The 18,392-nt window shown below is 43.9% G+C and overlaps 1 protein-coding gene across 3 annotated transcripts in view; it reads left to right on the forward strand.

Annotated features, from left to right (window-relative positions):
- Nucleotides 1-18,392, forward strand: part of ccser1 (coiled-coil serine-rich protein 1) — a 1,189,492-nt gene that overhangs the window by 203,026 nt on the left and 968,074 nt on the right. For all 3 annotated transcript variants that reach the window (XM_052043574.1, XM_052043589.1, XM_052043581.1), the window contains one exon: nucleotides 2,349-3,646. In XM_052043574.1, the coding sequence (XP_051899534.1) occupies nucleotides 2,401-3,646 (1,246 nt within the window). In that variant the 5' untranslated portion in view covers nucleotides 2,349-2,400. The remainder of the gene's footprint in view (nucleotides 1-2,348; nucleotides 3,647-18,392) is intronic.

The raw sequence follows: 18,392 nt of genomic DNA on the forward strand, positions 1-18,392 counted from the left end.
CAGGACTGAAGATAGGAAAAGGGAAAGCCCAATATATAGGAGGGAAAAGCAGATAGGTGGATGAAAGAGGGGAGGCGGGGTGGGCATGAGATGCTGATAGGTAGATGCAGGTAAGGGATAGTATTAGGCAGGTGTGAGGGAGGAGAGCAGATCCACCAGGGTATGGGTAAACGGTAAGGAGAGAAAGGGAAGCAAAAAAGGAAGCTAGGAAAGAGAAGAAGCATGGTGGTGGGGGAGGGGGTTGTGGGGGAGGGGGGTGGGGATTACTTAAAGTGGGAGAATTCAATGCTCATGCCGTTAGGCTGCAAGGTTCCAAGACGGAAAATGAGCTTCTTCACACTTTGCCGGGTTGAACTTCTCAGCCCAGCTTTGCATCCTATCAATGTCCCATTGTAACCCTTGGCAACCTTCTGCACTGTCCACAACACCACCAACTTTTGTGTCATCTGTAAACTTACTAACCCACCCCTCCATGTCCTCATCCAAGTCATTTATAAAATCACAAAGAACAATGGTCCCAGAACAGATCCCTGTGGAACACTACTAGTCACCGACCTTAAGGCAAGATGTGCTCTATCTACAACCACCCTCTGCCTTCTGTGGGCAAGCCAATTCTGGATCCACACAGCCAGGTTTCCCTGGATCCCATGCCTCCCAACCTTCTGAATGAGCCTATTCACAGGCAACCTTATCAAACGCCTCACTAAAGTCCATATACACCACATCCACTGCTCTACCCTCATCAATGTGTTTTGCCACATCATCAAAGAATTCAATCAGGCTCGGGAGGCATGACCTGCCCCTCACAAAGCCATGCTGACAATCCCTAATCAGACTGTGCTTCTCCAAATGCTCTTAAATTCTGTCCCGAAGAAACTCTTCCAATAATTTTCCCACCACTGAAGTAAGACTCGCTGGTCTGTAATTCCCAGGGTTATCCCTACTCCCTTTCTTAAACAAAGGAATAACATTTGCCACCCTCCAATCATCTGGTACTACTTCTGTGGCCAGTGAGGATTCCAAGATCATTGCCAAGGGCTCAGAAATCTGTTCCCTTGCTTCCCGCAGTATCCTGGGATATATTCCGTCAGGCCCCGGGGACTTATCTATCCTGATGTTTCTCAAAAGTTCCAGCACCTCCTCCTTCTTAACATTGACATGTTCTAGCTTATCAGTCTGTTTTACGCCTTATAAATATCAAAGTCTGAATACTGAAGACTTTTACTGACTTTTAATGCAGCTTTTTAAATGAGTAAACACTTAAAGAAGTCCTTAAACATAGTGGAACATTTGCAGTTCACATCGCTGGTGTAGGTACTTGCCTGTGTAACTAAAATAATAAAAGCTGTCCTTGAGCCTGGTGGTACTGTCCTCAACCACAGCCTGGAACATCACTCAGTTTAATTCAGACACATATGAGGTGTTGCATTTTGGTACCAGGGAAAACTTGCACAGTAAATTGTCGGGCCCTGATGATTGTTGTAGAACAGAGAGACCTAGGAATGTAGGTACATTGTTCCTTGAAAATGGTGACTCAGGTAGACAGTGGTGAAGAAGGCTTTTGGCATGCTTGTCTTCGTTGGCCAGAATATCGAGTACAGGAGTTGGGATGTTATGTTACAGCTGTGCAAGATGCTGGTAAGGCCATATCTGGTGTACTGTGTGCAGTTCTGGTCGCCCTGCTATTGGAAGGATGTCATTAAACTGGAGACGACGCAAAAAAGATTCACAAGGATGCTACTAGTACTGGAGGGCTTGGGTTATAAGAGGAGGCTGGATAGGTTCGGACTTTTCTTCCCTGGAGCACGGGAGGCTGAGGGGTGACCTTGTAGAGGTTTATAAATCATGACGGGCATCGATAAGGTGAATAGCCACAGACTTTTCCCTCGGGCAGGGGAGTCCAAAACAAGAGGGCATAGATTTTGAGGGGAAAGGTTTAAAAGAGATCTGAGGGGCAACTTTTTCATATGGAGGGCCGTGGGTATTTGGAAGGAGCTGCCAGAGGAAGTGGTAGAGGTGGGTACAATTACGACATTTAAAAGGCATTTGAATAGGTACATGGATAGGAAAGGTCGAGAGTGATATGGGCCAATAGGACGAGCTCAGGTAGGCAACTTGGTCAGCATGGAGGAGTTGGGCCGAAGAGCCTGTTTCCGTGCTGTATAACACAGTTCAAGCTCAATAATGAATGGACATTAAATGTTGCCTTTGTCAACGTTAATTAAAATAATTAATCCAGGATCGGATATCTCTCAGAACACTAACTTACTAATTTACTAAGAAAAATTCTGTTTCCCAAACAAAAAAAATCTTCGTGTTCTTACCGTTATTTCTTTCCCTTGACCCAGGTTGACAAGTGCTGCAGTTTGACAGAGTCTGGTGGTCGGTGAGACGGTGCTGATGGGGGACGCGGGAGCTCGGCGCTCCACCCTGGTCTCCAGGCTACCCATCTTCAGACGGAGCACGTCGAAAAGGCGCGACTCCCTTCCATCTTCACCGTCGTCTGTTGCCAATGGAGTCCACACCTCCTCCCCGTCCAGCACCAACTCCAGCTCCAGTAGCGTGGGAAAGCGGAGGAGCATCTTCCGCACCCCGTCCATCGGCTTCCACTCCAAGAAGGCCCAAGAGCATCGGCTGGAGGCCCACAATTCCAGCCTGAATCTCCCCAACGGAGTCCAACCTCTGGATGGTTCGGGTCGAAAGGAGAACACCGACGACAGCTCCAAAACCAAGGCCCGGCATTCGTTTGGGTTGAGTGTCACTCGGGGCAAAAGGATCACCCGGTCGGTGACCGAAGACTTCGACAAGGGGAAGGACCTGTCTCACAACAAAAATGTCTTCATGAATTGCATTAGCTCTGGGAGGTCCAGCATTGACGAGGGGGATGACTCTGGTTTCCCAGATGACCACAGCAAGCGTTCCGTCAAGCACTCCAGCAGAAAACTGCTACCCAAATCCTTTTCCACACACTACAAGCTCTCGAAGCATGTTGCACGGAGTCAGTCCATAACAACAGCAGACCAGCCCAAGGTGTCCCCAGAAGCCAGCTTGGACACGTTAAGGCGGCCTGTCATCGAAGAGTCGTCAAAGTATCTGCAGGTTGAGAACACAGAAGGCTCGTTGCATTCGCCTTTGCTTTCGAGCGACAATACCACCATACTAACCCCATCGGAATTTGTGCCAATGTCCGCCGACTCGGTCTCTGAGGCTGATAAGGAAATGCTGGTGTCTGCTCACCCTGATCACAGCAGCTCCGTGATTGACGCTGCTGCTGCCGCTACCTCCGTGAACTCTCCCAGCCCGGCCGCTCAAATCTTCACCTATGCAGAGTGCAGCTTTCAGAAAGAGACAGCACTACTTTCGAGCATGGAGATCCTTGAAATCCAGTCTCGCCATTCGCAGGCGATGCCTGAAACTGAAGGAAGTCCGCGGATGGTTGACTGCTTGGAGTCAAAGGAGATGTGTGAAGGTGAGCAAGTAGACAACCCCATCGCCGAGGAGGTTGCTTCTGTTGCACATGATCTGTCATCAACCCAAAATGGATTAGAGCTGATGAACCCGTCCACCGGGAAGACTTATATAAGCACTAACTCTGTCCCTATGATGAAACACCAAGAGCAATGCCATGGAACATCTCATTCAACAGGTATGACCAAACTTTACTCCAACGATATTATCAGTTTGAAACATTCAGCCATTTCTACTCTGTTATATGCTTCCGATTCACCACCCTATACCTTCCACCTTTCTCTCTCTTCCAGCCCTACCATCGCCCAAAATCTTTGGCCGCCTTCATCTTGAGCCTTTGACGTCCTTAACTTTTATTGCTCCATCAGTGACAAATGCACTCCACAACCATAGGCAGATTTATCTCAAAATCTTTTGGTCTCTCTGCACTTCTCTCTTCCTTCATGAAGCTCCTTAAAACCATATTACTTTGACCAAGCTTGTGATCACCTGTGCTAATACATTCTTTTGTGGTTTGATCCCAAATTTTGAGTCAGAGTCATTCAGAAACAGGCTCTTTGGCCAACCTCATCCATGCCGACCCAGGATGTCTTTCTGAGCTAGTCCTATTTGCCTTCATTTGGCCCATACCATTCTAAACGTTTGCTATCCATGTATCTGCCCAATGCCTTTTAACTGTTGTAATTGTACCCGCCTCTACCACTTCCTCTGGCAGTTCGTTCCAAATACCCACCACCCTCTGTGTGGAAAAACCTGTCCCCCAGGTCCACTTGGAGTCTTTCCCCTCTCACCTTAAACCCATGGCCTCTAGGTTTAGACTTCCTGACCTTGGGAAAAGGGAAGACAATCCTGGCCTATTCAAGCTCTCCTTATAACTCAGGCTAATGTTCAGCTTTGCTTGCTGATGTTCTCACGAAGCTTCTTGGTACGTTCTATAACATTGAAGGAACTATTTAAATGCAAGAATTGTTATCAAGTGTTCAGGGTGTGTTCTTCTTTTGTTAAACTAGAATTGCATTAAAATCAGTCCACTTCAAAATTATTAAATGTTTATTACCAGCTGGTAAATGAAATCAGCACCACCCTTTAGTTGAATATAGTCAGAGCTAACTATAATAGTATGATGCAATAATTTATTTTTAGTTTTGTTACGCTAACATTTTTCTGGGAATAATGGAGGCTGTGAGCAAAGACACTGAGTAAGAAAAGAAGATTTACAAGGATGTTGCAGAATTTGAGGGACTGAGTTATAGGGAGAGGTTGGACAGACTGGGACTTCACTCCTTGGAGTGCAGGAGACTGAGGGGTGATTTCACAAAGGCACATAAATTCATGAGGAGCATAGTTACGGTGAGGAGTCCTTTTTCCAGGGTTGGGGAATTGAAAATGAGATGACATAGTTTTAAGGTTAGAGGTGAAAGATTTAATAAGAACCCAAGGGGCAACTTTTTTTTACAAAGCAGGTGGTAGATATATGGAACCAGCTGCCAGAGGAAGTGGTTGAGGCAGGTACATTAGATACATTTAAGAAGTATGGAGACAGATATATGGATTGGTATTGGTATTGGTTCATTATTGTCACTTGTACCAAGGTACAGTGAAAAACTTGTCTTGCATACTGATCATACAGGTCAATTCTTTACACAGTGCAATTACATGGGGTTAGTACAGAGTGCATTGATGTAGTACGGGTAAAAACAATAACAGTACAGAGTAAAGTGTCACAGCGACAGAGAAAGTGCGGTGCAATAAGGTGCAAGGTCACAACAAGGTAGATCGTGAGGTCATAGTCCATCTCATCGATGACAGGAGTTTGGAGGGATATGGGCCAAGTGCTGGGAAATGGGTTTAACTTGAATATACATTTTGGTCAACATGGACAAGTACGGGCCAAAGGGCCTTTTCCTGTGCTGTACGACTGTATGACTCAATGAGACGTAGAGGCGGTGACACAATGGTGTAGCGGTTGGTGCTACTGCCTCATGGCTCCAGGGATCCAGATTCAGTCCTGACCTATGGTGCTGTCTGTATGGAGCTTGCTTGTGCTCCCTGTGGCTTTCAACCATGTATTACAGTCATCTCTCAAATACCAAAGACACTTTGGTAAGTTAATTGACTACTATGAAGTACCCCTTAGTGGGGGTAAGTGGCAAAAGAATCAAAGAGGAGTTTATGGGTCTAGTGCAAGAGAGAATAAGTCTCAGGTCCACTGGGAAATTAGAGGGGAAATGGGTCTGATGGGATTGCCCTAGTGGGAGCCAATGAGTTAAAGGGCCTCCTCTGTGTCATTAAAAGTAAATGTTCAACTATCTATCATTTGAAGCTCCAGATTAGATTGTAAGCTTGAAATCTCCCCGGTCTGTTATTAACTTTTTATGTTGCATTACTGAGGAAGTATTTCCATTCACCATGACAATACAAGGGTAAGAATTTAAGAAATTTCAAAGCCCTGTTTCACCATTCAATTAGAATGGTTGTTCTAATCTCTACCTCAGCTCCACTTTCCTGCCTTCTTTCCAAAACCCTTGACTCCCTCGTAATTTAAAAATGTGTCTCTCTTGGACTTGAATAATGAGTAGATCTGCAGAGAGCAGCTTGCAACGAGTTGCTACACTCCAGCACCATCTTGCTCTATCAAACAACCCCCTCGTATGATAAGATGGATTCTTGATCTCACAATCTACCTCGTTGTGGCCTTGCACCTTATTGTCTGCCTGCACTGCACTTTCTCTGTAACTGTTCTGCTTTATTCTGTATTCTGTTATTGTTTTACCTTGTACCACCTCAATGCACTAATGTGATGAAATGATCTGTATGGATGGCATGTATTTCACTGTACCACGGTACATGTGACGATAATAAACCAATTTACTTGAACATAGTGATTCAGATTCCACAGTTGTCTGTGGTAGAGAAATACGAAGCTTCTACATCCACTGAGAAGAGTAATTCCTCTTCAACTCTGCAGAAAATGGGTGACCTTTTATTCTGAAACTGTGTTGCTAGTTTTGGATTCCCCCACAAGAGGAATATTCTCTCAGCATCCACGTTGTTAAACCCCTTCAGTTTCAATAAGTTCTCCTCTCATTTTTCTAACCTCCGAACTTTTAATGAATGGGATTTTGTTCTTTATTAACCTCACGGAAGATATTGCTTTTGGCTAAAGATAATTGTGGACTGTTGGAATGAGATTTTCCTCCCAGCAATGATTTTCAATGAAGGAGTTACATTTGCCTATTGTACATCTGTTGCACTGAAGAAAAATCTTCTAGAAGCTGGAAATCCAACATAAAAACAGGAAATGCTTGGGATACTCAGCAGGTCAGGCAGCAACTGTGCAGAGCCAAATAGAGTTAATGTTTCAGGTTGATGAAGTCGAGAAAAGTGCAGTGGTTAGCATAACGCTAAAACAGCGCCAGCAACCTGGGTTCAATTCCAGACGCTGTCTGTAAGGAGTTTGTACGTTCTTCCCTTGACTGCGTGGGTTTCCTCTGGGTGCTCTGGTTTCCTCCCACATTCCAAAGGCATTTGGGTTAGGAAGGGTGGGTGCCGGAAGCATGGAGACACTTGTAGGCTGCCCCCAGAACACTCTACGCGAAAGATACATTTCACTGTGTGTTTCGATGTACATGTGACTAATAAAGAAATCTTAAATGGAGGGGAGGTTGGGGAGGGGGTGGAACAGAACAGAAGAGGTTCAATAGGGTGGAAAACGTAAGAGAGAGAAAGGATGACAAGGTGACAATGAAACAACGAAGGGAACCAGAATTCAGTATGGAGTTGGCGTCAGGATGGAAGCAAAATAATTATCTGAAATCTCCATGGAAAATCATGATAAATTATGGTGATTTGAAATAAAAGTGCTGGAAATCCTGATTACCAGTCACCCACTCTCTTTCTTCCAGTGTGCTTCTGGGCACAGCTCTCCACATATTTTATGTTTAATTTGTTCTTCTTGTGAATGCTGCATATATTATGCTATGTTCCTGTGATGCTGCTGCAAGTAAGCTTTTCATTGCACCTGTGCACACATGTACTAGTGCATGTGACATTAAACTCGACTTTAAGACTTTTAGACTTGGCTCCCAACTCATTAGTGAGGCCCGGGGCATTGTGGGGCCCCTCCCTGAGGGAGGCTGGTTGCGCTGCTAGGATGGTTTTGACAGCTGGTGATGCTCCACCTCTCACCTGTTACCCCAAAGCTTCCATTTAAACTGAATGTTTGTGACATTCAGAAAGTAATACAGCACAGGAACAGGCCCTTCAGCCCAACTCGTCCATGCCGACCAAGGTGTCCACCAAGCTGGTCCCGTTTGCCCACAATTGGTCTGTATCCTTCGAAACCCTTCCTATCGATGTACTTATCTAAATATCTTTTAGATGTTCTTATTGTACTTGCTTCAACCACTTCCTTTGGCAAATCGTTCCATATACGCACCACCCTCTGCATGAAGACGTTGCCTCTCACGTCCCTTTTACACCTTCCCCCCCCCCCCACCTTAAACCCATGTCTCTAGTTTTTGATTCCCTTTCCCAAGGGTGAAAGCACGTAGTCTTTTTCCTATCTATTCCCCCTTCATGATTTTATATACCTCCATGAGGTCATCCTTCAGTCTCCTACATTCCAAGGAAAAAAGACGTAGCCTGCCCAATCTCTCCCTATAGCTCAGGCCCTTGAGTCCTGGCAACATTCTTGTAGATCTTCTTTGCACTCTTTCCAACTTAATGACATCTTTCCTCTAACAGGGTGACCAGAGCTGTACACAATACTCAAGTGTGGCCTCACCAATGTCTTGTACAAATACAACATAACTTCTTAACTCTGGTACTCAGTGGCCTGATTTATGAAGGCCAGTATGCCAAATGCCTTCTTCACTCACGAAGGTTTAAAGTCACTTAGAGCTTGTGTAAAAAAAAGCATTAAAAACATACATAAACTCTGATAATCTGCTATCCGGCCATTTGGAAATCCCAGTGGTTCAGCATCTGGCTCACCAGGTAACATTTGCTGTGCTCCCTTCCCACGCACAGGGTCCCAGTTACCACGCTCCCTTTCCGCTCACCCCGTCGTAGTTCCCGCACTCCCTTTAAACTTCACCTGTTCACTGGAAAATTTATTATCGTACTGTGCAAAATCAAAAAATGGTGAATTAATAAAGTCCTGAGGTATTAACAGAAGCAACATCCCAATTGTCTGAAAGGTTTGTCAATCCAACACCACAGAAGTCCCAAGCTAGAGTCAGAGGGTTATACAGCATGGAAACAGGCCCTTTGGCCCAACTCATCCATGCCAACCAAGATGTCTGTCTGAGCTAGTCCTGTACGTCTGGTTTTGGCCTGTATCCCTTTAGGCCCTTTCAATCCGTATACCTGTCCAAGTGTCTTTTAAACATTTTTAATTGTCTCCGCTTCTACAGCTTCCTCTGGCATCTTGTTCCACATAATGGCAGTTATATAAGACATTGGTGAGGCTGCACTTGGAGTATTGTGTACCGTTTTGGTCACCCTGTTATAAGAAAGATGCTATTAAACTAGAAAGTGTGCAGAAAAGATTTACCAGGATGTTGCCTGGATTTGGGTGCCTGAGTTACAAGGAGAGGTTGTGTGGACTAGGGCTTCACTCCCTGGAACATCAGAGATTGAGAGGTGACCTGGTAAGAGTATCTAAGATCATGAGGGGCATAGACAGGGTCAAAGCACATAGTCTTTTTCCCAGGGAGGGGGTGCTAAAAACAAGAGGGCATGGGTCTAAGATCAGAGGCAAGAGATTTAAAAGGGACATCAGGGGCAGCTTCTTAATGCAAAGGGTGGTGTGTATTTGGAATGAGCTGCCAGAAGTAGTGGTTGAGGAGGACAAATTAGTAACATTTAAAAGCCATCTAGATAAGTAAATGGATGGGAGAGGTTTAGAGGGCCGAAACACAGGCAGATGGGACTAGCTCACTGGGCGACACAGCATGGACGAGTTGGGCCGAAAGGCCTGATTCCATGCTGTATGACTCTATGACTCTATTCCTACCCGCTTCTGTGTGAACAAGTTGTCCCTCAGGTGCCTTTTAACTTTTTCCCCTCTCACATTCTATCTTTGCCCTCTAGTTTTAGACTCCCCTACCCTAGGAAAAGACTAACTATCCACCTTATCTACTCCCCTCATGATTTTATAAGATCGCCCTTCAGCCTCCTATGGTCCAGAGGAAAAGTCCCAGCCAATCGAGCCTCTCCTAATACCACAAGCCATCCAGTCCCGGTAACATCCTTGTGAATCTTTTCCGCATCCTTTCCAGCTTCATCACATACTTTCTGTAGCTGGGCGACCAGAACTGCACACAAAACTCCAAATGTGGTCTCACCAACGTCTTGTACAGCTTGTAACATGATATTCGAACACTTGTACTGAATGCTGTGACCAACAAAGGAAAGCAAGCCAAATACCTTCTACACCACCCTGTCCACTGTGTGTCACTTTCAGAGAATAATGTACTTGTACCCCTAGGTCTCTCTGTTCTCTAACACTCTCCAGGGCCCTACCATTTAAAAAATCAACAAGCAATTAATATTAGATAAGATAAGATTTCTTTATTAGTCACATGTACATTGAAACACACAGTGACATACATCTTTTGCGTAGGGTATTCTGCGGGCAGCCCGCAAGTGTTGCCATGCTTCCGGCGCCAACATAGCATTCCCACAACTTCCAACTTCACATACGTCTTTGGAATGTGGGAGGAAACTGGAGCACCCAGAGGAAACCCATGCAGTCACGGGGAGAACGTACAAGCTCCTAACAGACGGCGGCTGGAATTGAACACAGGTCGCTGGTGCTGTAATAGCGTTACGCTAACCACTACACTACCATGCAGCTAACAACTCTATCAAATAAAATGTTCTGATTATCTTTCTGAATTTCTTCCATTCATTTTAATTGGCTGCTGCACTTGTATCTGCTCCAACAGCTCAGCACTGGTGATCTGTGGCAGAGCGTAATATAAAAGGACAGGTGCAGGAATAGGCCACTTGAGCCCTCAAGCCTGTCCCACCATTTAATATGATCATCGCCCTGTGAGGGAGCAGAACTGGAATTGGTTTACTATCTTATTCAAAATAGTGGCTCTGATAGTGTAGCACTCCCTCAGTACTGCACTGGAGCCTCAAGGCTCGAGTTCTTTGTACTCGTGTTTATGAAATGAGACTTGAATCTATCTTCCGTGCCAGGATTCATCTCGTCTTCTGTGTGAGTTCCCCATTGCTGTCATTTCCTCGATCTTTCAAAAATGTTCAAAGCTGAGCGGCAGCTTCCACTCTGGGCTTGTCCGGTTGTGGGAGTATTTGTTGGCAGATCCGTATGGATCTTCAGGAAGGGCTTGCCTCACTTCTGACCACAGAAAATTGCACTGTGCCTAGTTGGTTTCTCAAGGTTGCTTTGTACGTTCGGAAATGGCTTCTGTCAGAAAGCAGGAGTTTTTCTCTCCTACTTGCATTTGGTGAAGGACACACTGAGTAACACTTACACACTGAGTAAAGTTTGCAGGGAAAATATTCCCATGGAATTTTTTTAAAATTGGTAAATTTGTTTATTATTGTCACATATACCGAGGTACAGTGAGAAACTTGTTTTGCATGCCATCCATACAGATGATTTCATTACAACAGTGCATTGAGGTAGTACAAGGGAAAACAGTAGCAGAATGCAGAATAAAGTTTACATTTACAAAGAAAGTGCAGTGCAGGCAGACAATAACGTGCAAGGCCATGACGGGGTAGATTGTAAGGTTAAGAGTCCATCTTATCGTACTAGGAGATCGTTCAATAGTCTTATAACAATGGGGTAGAAGTTGTACTTGAGCCTGGTGGTAGGTGCTGATGGGAGAGGGGAGAAGAGAGAATATCCGGGGTGGGTGGGGTCTTTGATTATGTTGGTTGTTTTACTGAGGCAGCGAGAAGTGTAGACAAAGTCTGTGGAGGGGAGGCTGGTTTTCGTGATGTGCTGAGCTGTGTCCACAACCCTCTGTAGTTTCTTGTGGTCACGGGCAGAGCAGTTGCCATACCAAGCCATGATGCATTGGGATAGGATGCTTTCTTTGGTGCATCAATAAAAATTGGTGAGGGTCGAAGGGGACATGCCAAATTCCTTAGTTATAAGGAGAGAATAGACAGGATGGGACTTTTTTCCCTGGAGCGTAGGAGGCTGAGGGATGACCTGATGGAGGTTTATAAAATCGTGAGAGGCAGAAATAAGGTGAATGGCTGCAGTCTTTTTCCCAGGGTAAAGAAGTCTAAAACTAGAGGTCATACAGTAGGTTTAAGGTGAAAGGAGAAAGATTTAAAAAGAACCTGAGAGGCAGGTTTTTCACACAGGGTGCGGAGGGTGTGTGGAATGAGCTGCCAGAGGAAGTGGTAGAGGTGGGTACAATGACAAGATCTGAAAGACATTTGGACAGATACACGGATAGGAAAAGATAAGATGTATATGGGTCAAACACGGGCAAATGGGACTCGCTCAGCTAGGCAACTTGGTTGGCGTGGATGCGTTGGGCCGAAGGGCCTCTTTCCGTGCTGTACGGCTCTATGGCTCTATAATCTTTGAGAAAGAAAAAGGTTGCATTTGCATATAACTGTTCACAACCCCAGGATGTTCAATGTGCTTTGCAGCCAATGAAACACCTTTGAAATATAGTTACTGCTGTAATATGGAAAGATTGGGACTAATTTGTGCACAGAAAGCTCCCACAAATGCAGTGTAATGCTAGCATGATAATGTTTCAATGGTATTGTCTGAGAAATAAATATTGACCAAAAATAACCAGAGGCACAGTGGTTCAGCAGGTAGTGCTGCTGTCTCACAGATACACAGACTCGCTTTCGATCCTGACCTCCGGTGCTGTCTGTGAGCAGCATCCACCTTCTCCCTGTCACCCTGTGGGTTTCCTTCAGGTGCTCTGGTTTTCTCCCATGTCCTAAAGCAGCATTGGTTGACAAGTTTTAATTGGCCACTGTAAATTGTAAGGCGGGTGATAGGGAAATGAGAGGGAAGGTAATGAGCATGTGTGTAAGAATAGGTTACAGGGAAATAAATGGGGGGATGGGACTGGTTGGATTGCTTTGAGAACTGGTACAGATTCAGTGGGCTGAATAGCCTTCTTCGATGTCAGAACAAAATATGAGAGAAAACTCTCTTGGAGTTTGTTGAAAAGTGCTTTGATGTCTTTCATGTGCTTGTGAGATAGTAGAATAGGTATCGGTTTATAATCTTATTCAAGATGATAGCACCTCTGACAGTGCAGCATTCCCTCAGTACCTCTGGGGCCTCGAGGGTTTTTGCTCATGTTTATGGAATGCGACTTGAACCCATCATCTCCTGACTGGACAAAACTCATTGAGCCATAGCTGGAATACCAAAGATCAGCTCACCCTTGGTGTAGACTTTCATTTTATCTGTACCTAGGGTGTGAAGCTTGCCAGCGATGCTGGCATTTATTATCCTTCCTTATTTGGCCTTGATGGAGGATGCAGTCAATTGTCATGACCAGTGGTGGGTCTGAATTCCAATGGACCAGACTGGATAAGGACAGATTTACTTTCCCTGAAGGATGTCAGTGAACCAGATGGGTTTTATGACAATCGTGTGGTTTCAATAATCACCATTACTACGACCAGTTTTGTTGGAATCCAAGTCTTTTAACTCATTTTAAATTCCACAACTGCTGAAGTGGGATTTGAACTTGTGTCTCTCGGATTGTTAATCTAGGTTACTAGGTCAACAACTCAATCACTGCACCAACACTGTATTCTTGATAGATTGATGCCTGTGCATTACAATGGTAAGTCTGCATAATATCAGTGCTTAAAAACTCGGTCACATTTTCCTCTGTTTAACGTCTTAAGCCCACCCTTTTTTTGGTATGTGGTTGGACTGCAGAAACAACTTTTTATTTCGTATTTTCTGGCTGGAACTTCTGTACCCAAGTAAAGCACAGCTCGGAACACACAAGCATCAGGGGTGATAATATCTTTGCAGATATTGGAGGTCAGGGAGGTCACTGTGAATCTCCTAAACTGATCCCTCTAGGCTTTGAGATCAATGATACAGGTGAGAATGTCTTTGAACTTGTACTGTACTTGTTCAGCAGGTTGCATGGTTCTATCACATAACCATCTATCCAGTTCTGGCTGACAAAATGCTGAGACCACAGCTGACAACGCTTGATAAATAATGTACAAGGAAAGAAAATCCTATCTTGACAGTTGTAGAATTTAAATTTAGTTAAATAATCTAGAATCAAGAAAAAAACAGCCAACAACTCTCAATAAATAATCTACAAAGAAAGATAAATATCTTTCATGTGTTTTTTCAGGACTTCCAAAAGCACTTTTCAGCTCATGAAGTAATTTTGAAGTATAGTCACTTTTACAATCAAGTTCAGTGCCATTTGTAAAGGGGAAATGATAAATGCATTTTTTGTTAACCTTGATCTCTTCACTGTATTTTTGGAGAGCGATTAGTTGAAACTGCTGAACATTTAATGCTGCCATGAAATATGTCAAAATATACCTGCATCAGTGACTGGATTTAAAGCAACAGCTACTTCAATCCAACAATAAAGTTATTCAGGAACTAAGTTCAGTTCTGAGGACCACACTTTAGGAAGAATACAGGGAGGGAGCAGAACTGGTTTACTCAAATGGCACCAGGTGGCATGGCCTAGCCCTGGGAGAGATGAGGCACAAGAGGTTTCTGCAGATGCTTGAATCTGGAGCAACACACACAAAATGCTGGAGGAACTCAGCAGGTCAGGCAGCATCTACAGAGGGAAATGAACATATATAAACATAGGTAAACATGTTTATTTCCGTCCATTGATGCTGCCTGACCTGCTGAGTTCCTCTAGCATTTTGTGTGTGTTACGAGGAGAGATGAAGTTTGGGTTGCTTTTCGAAAAGGTGGAAATTTGAGAGTTTAAAATAATAAAGAACCTTGAGATCAGAATCACAATCAGATTTATTATCACTGACTTAGATGATGTGAAATTTGTTGTTTTGCAGCAGCTGTACAATGCACGGAAATCAAATTACTATAAATTATAGAATAAACAAATAGTGCTCATGGACCATTCAGATATCTGATGGCGGAGGGGAACAAGCTGTTCCTGAATCATTGAATGTGGGTCTTCAGGCTCCTGTACCTCCTCCCCGATGGTAGTAATGAGAAGAGGGCACGTCCTGGATGGTGAGGGTCCTTAGTGATGGATGCTGCCTTCTTGAGGCACCGCCTCTTGAAAATGTCCTCAATGGTGGGGAGATAGGTTGAAACTGGTGCAAGTGTTAGAAGGGTAATTGGCAAAATAAATTGGATGGTGAATCTTTGGAATTTTCTCCCTGGAGGCTGTGGAAGCTCAGTCATTGTATTCAAAAGTGAGATGGACGGATTTCCGGATATACGGAGAACGAATGGATATGAAGACACCACACAAAGATGGTTTTGAGGTGGAAGATCAGCTATGATCTTTTGGAATGAAGGAGCAAACTTGGGGGTCTGAATTGTCTACTCCTACCCTTAGGTTTTAGGCTCTGGATGAGATGACATTGTTTGAAATGGTGAGTTGTTTGGATTTAGAAGCCATTGTCTGAAATAATGGTGAAAGTACTTACTGATCATAAGGGGGAGTAAGTGAGGAGTAGGTCTAATTGGAGAGAGCTCTTTTGAAAGAATATTGAGTAGCCAAAGCCATCTCCTTTTCTTGCATCATTCTCTGGTTATAGAACTTGGCAGCAGTTGAAAAGTCCCACTGAAGACAATATGAGATTAAAATGAAAAATCTCACACCTTGATGGACCGACAGTTATTTGTTAGATTTTTATCATTGACGTCACACTTCCTGAAGCCTTTTTGATTTTGCCTGACTTTATAAGGAAGGGCTGAGAAAAAAAGTACAAATCGTTCACATTTACCCACACTTCTGTGAGAATGATTACAAGAAGCAATTGTATTTAGAATGGCTCGTGGCTAATAACAAGTCTAAAGTGAGTGGTAGAGAAGGAAAAAAAATCTGAGAGCTTTTAGAAGAAAAATATTAATTCTGAATTCTCTTTTAATAATTTTAGTGGATTAAATTTTGCAGGTACAATAGATGTAGAATTAAGGACAGAGAGTAAAAGGAGCTATTGACGAGAGAGCAGCAGGGAATATTGTTGACATAGCTCCATGACAGGGAATATTGGAAGTAGAGGGGGTAAATTTGAGAGTAACTATTGATGGGACATTGTTGAGAGACAGAAAACATAGACAGGCTGTTGAGATGGTAAGCCATATCTCAACTAAATAGCCTCAAGGCCTTGGGAGCATATGGTTTCCCAGCTGAAGTTCTAAAACTTGGCAGTGAGGAACTTCAGTCATATCCACAACTTCTTGAAAAGATTTGTTAATTTGATCATGGTCTACTGTGTAATTACCATCTCGTTTACGAACTTTAATAATCTGACGTTTAGTTGAAACAGCCTTCAATTAGTTGGCCAACAATTTACCAGATTTATCACCATGTATATAAAACTGACTTCTGGTTTTGAGTAATTGATGTTCAATTGGAGATGTTAATAATAAACTGTGTTGTAATTGTGTCGAATCTTGCATTTCCTAACAAATCTGATGTTTTTATTAACTCCTTTTTAGTTGATTCCAGAATTTTAGAGTTTGGAGATTTTTACACCTATATGATAGAGTTTTCATTCTTTTCTCATGTCTATCACAATTACTCTAGGATTGATTACTTTTTTACTGACGCACAATTAGTTCCACTTGTTATTGACTGTAAGTATGATGCAATTGCCATTTCTGATCATGTGCCATTGAAACTATCAATTAAATTAGTGGACGTACCCTCTGGTGCTAGACAATGGCGACTCAATCCTTATTGCAAGACTTAGATTTTGTCCATTTTATTAAAGAACAGATTTCCTTTTTCTTCTCAACTAATTTTGCTGAAGAATTTTCCAGTGGGATATTATGGGATACCTTTAAAGCTTATATCCGCGGTCAAATTATTTCATACTCTGCTGGACTGAAACATTGAACTAATAATGATTTACGTATATTGGCTGATAAGATTAAAGAAATCAATAAAAAAAATACTTTGATGCTCCTAATTTGGAGCTCTATAAAAAGAGAACACAACTTCTTTCGTCGTCATGGCTAGCCCTCAAGGTCGAGGATGATGGTCTTTGTTCCGTTGATTTATTTACGGGCTCTCAAGTAGCTTATGAGTCCAATCTTGGCTCTGAAAGTTCTTCCGCATTCAGGACAGGTAGTTCCAGATTGCCCACAGTGGAGATGCCTGTGCGTGTATTTGCTTAACGTGTACTTGATGTTGCACTACAAAAAGCACACGATACTTCACAAATCAACCAATTGATTCCAATGGCATGGAAACCATGATGACTGGAGCTGATGGATTTGTTGCAGCCTTCATCCGCCTTTGCAGCCGTTGAGTTTGAAGTAACTTCGTCCGCCTGTTCCACCGTTGAGGTCTTGGTTAGATTGTTCTTTGTCAGGGACCTCAGCATCGACCTTACCACCATGGGTGACCCTACCGGGGGAATACCTCCAGACAGCATCACTCTCGGGATCTCAGGACCACACAAGCTTCTCCACCATGACAAGGTGACAATCCACGGAGAACTTCTTTATCCATATCTGGGATGAACGTGATCATCTTCAGGAAGGACACAAATCCAACTGTGGTAATTACAGAGGGAGCTTCCTCTCTGCCACAGTCATCAGCAGGGTCCTTCTCAACTGTGTCCTCCCACTGGCTGAAGAGTTGCTCCATTAATTCTTAATGTGGATTTGTCCATTTCGAGGCAGAGTGGACCTGATCTTCACCATGCAACAACTCCAAGAGAGGTGCAGGGAGCAACATCAACCACTAAGTCTGTGTACAATACACCATTGCCACTCATGTGGCCTCTTTGCACAATACTCACCTTGATGGTTGAGAAGACCTAGCCCCTTACTGTCTAGTGATAGCAGGACCTTGGAGTAGAGTCCTTCACCACAACGCCTTTGTCTTGCACAGCCGACACAAGGCCTGCTGTAAAAAGCTATCTTCCAACAATAAAGGCTCTCGATGAGACTCTTCCCATGTCACATGAACCACGTCTCAGCACAGGCAGTCGATGATGATGAAGTTCACCATCACCTTCAATGCACCAGCACACCTTTAAGTAAAGATTATTTTAAGATCAAGACCTCAAAACTCAAGGTCTACTGGGCAGCAGTGGTTACCTAAGCAGGCACCTCAATGCACTGGAAGGATGCTACCAATGCTGTCTGTGCAATATCCTCCAAATACACTGGCAGGATGTGTCAACAAGCTAATGTCAACTTTCTCTCCAAGACGAATATCCCCAGCACTGGGGCTCTGGTTATACTCAGTCAGCTACAGGGGGTGGGCCATGTCATTTGCATACCTGGTGTCAGACTCCTGAAACAGATGTGAGTTTTGCCATGGCAAGCCATTACCAGGTGGGTTGAAGGAAAGTTTCAAAGATGGTTACAAAATCCCCCCTTCAAAGTGAATCCCTGGCCCGTGACCACTCAAAGTGGAGAAACTCGAGTCCATGCACTGGGGGCACACAGAAGCTCAGTGTAAACAGTGGATATACTACACCACCTCACAAGCTACCCGACCCCCTACCCTGCTTATCATCTCCTGAGCCATCTGCGTCAAAATCTGTGGGGCCTACATTGGCCTCATCAGTCAACTCAGAACTCCTAACCCTGAAATGGAAAAAAAATCATCCTCGATCCTGGGAGATAGGGACGTTATTTGAGAGAGAGAGGGGAAATTATTGAGAGAGAAAGTAGAGAAGGCTATTGTTAATAGAATAGATGACAGTGGGGAGAGGCTATCACAGAAAGAGTTGAACATAGA

The sequence above is a fragment of the Pristis pectinata genome, chromosome 2, assembly GCF_009764475.1.
Source record: "Pristis pectinata isolate sPriPec2 chromosome 2, sPriPec2.1.pri, whole genome shotgun sequence".
Taxonomy (NCBI): Eukaryota; Metazoa; Chordata; class Chondrichthyes; order Rhinopristiformes; family Pristidae; genus Pristis; species Pristis pectinata.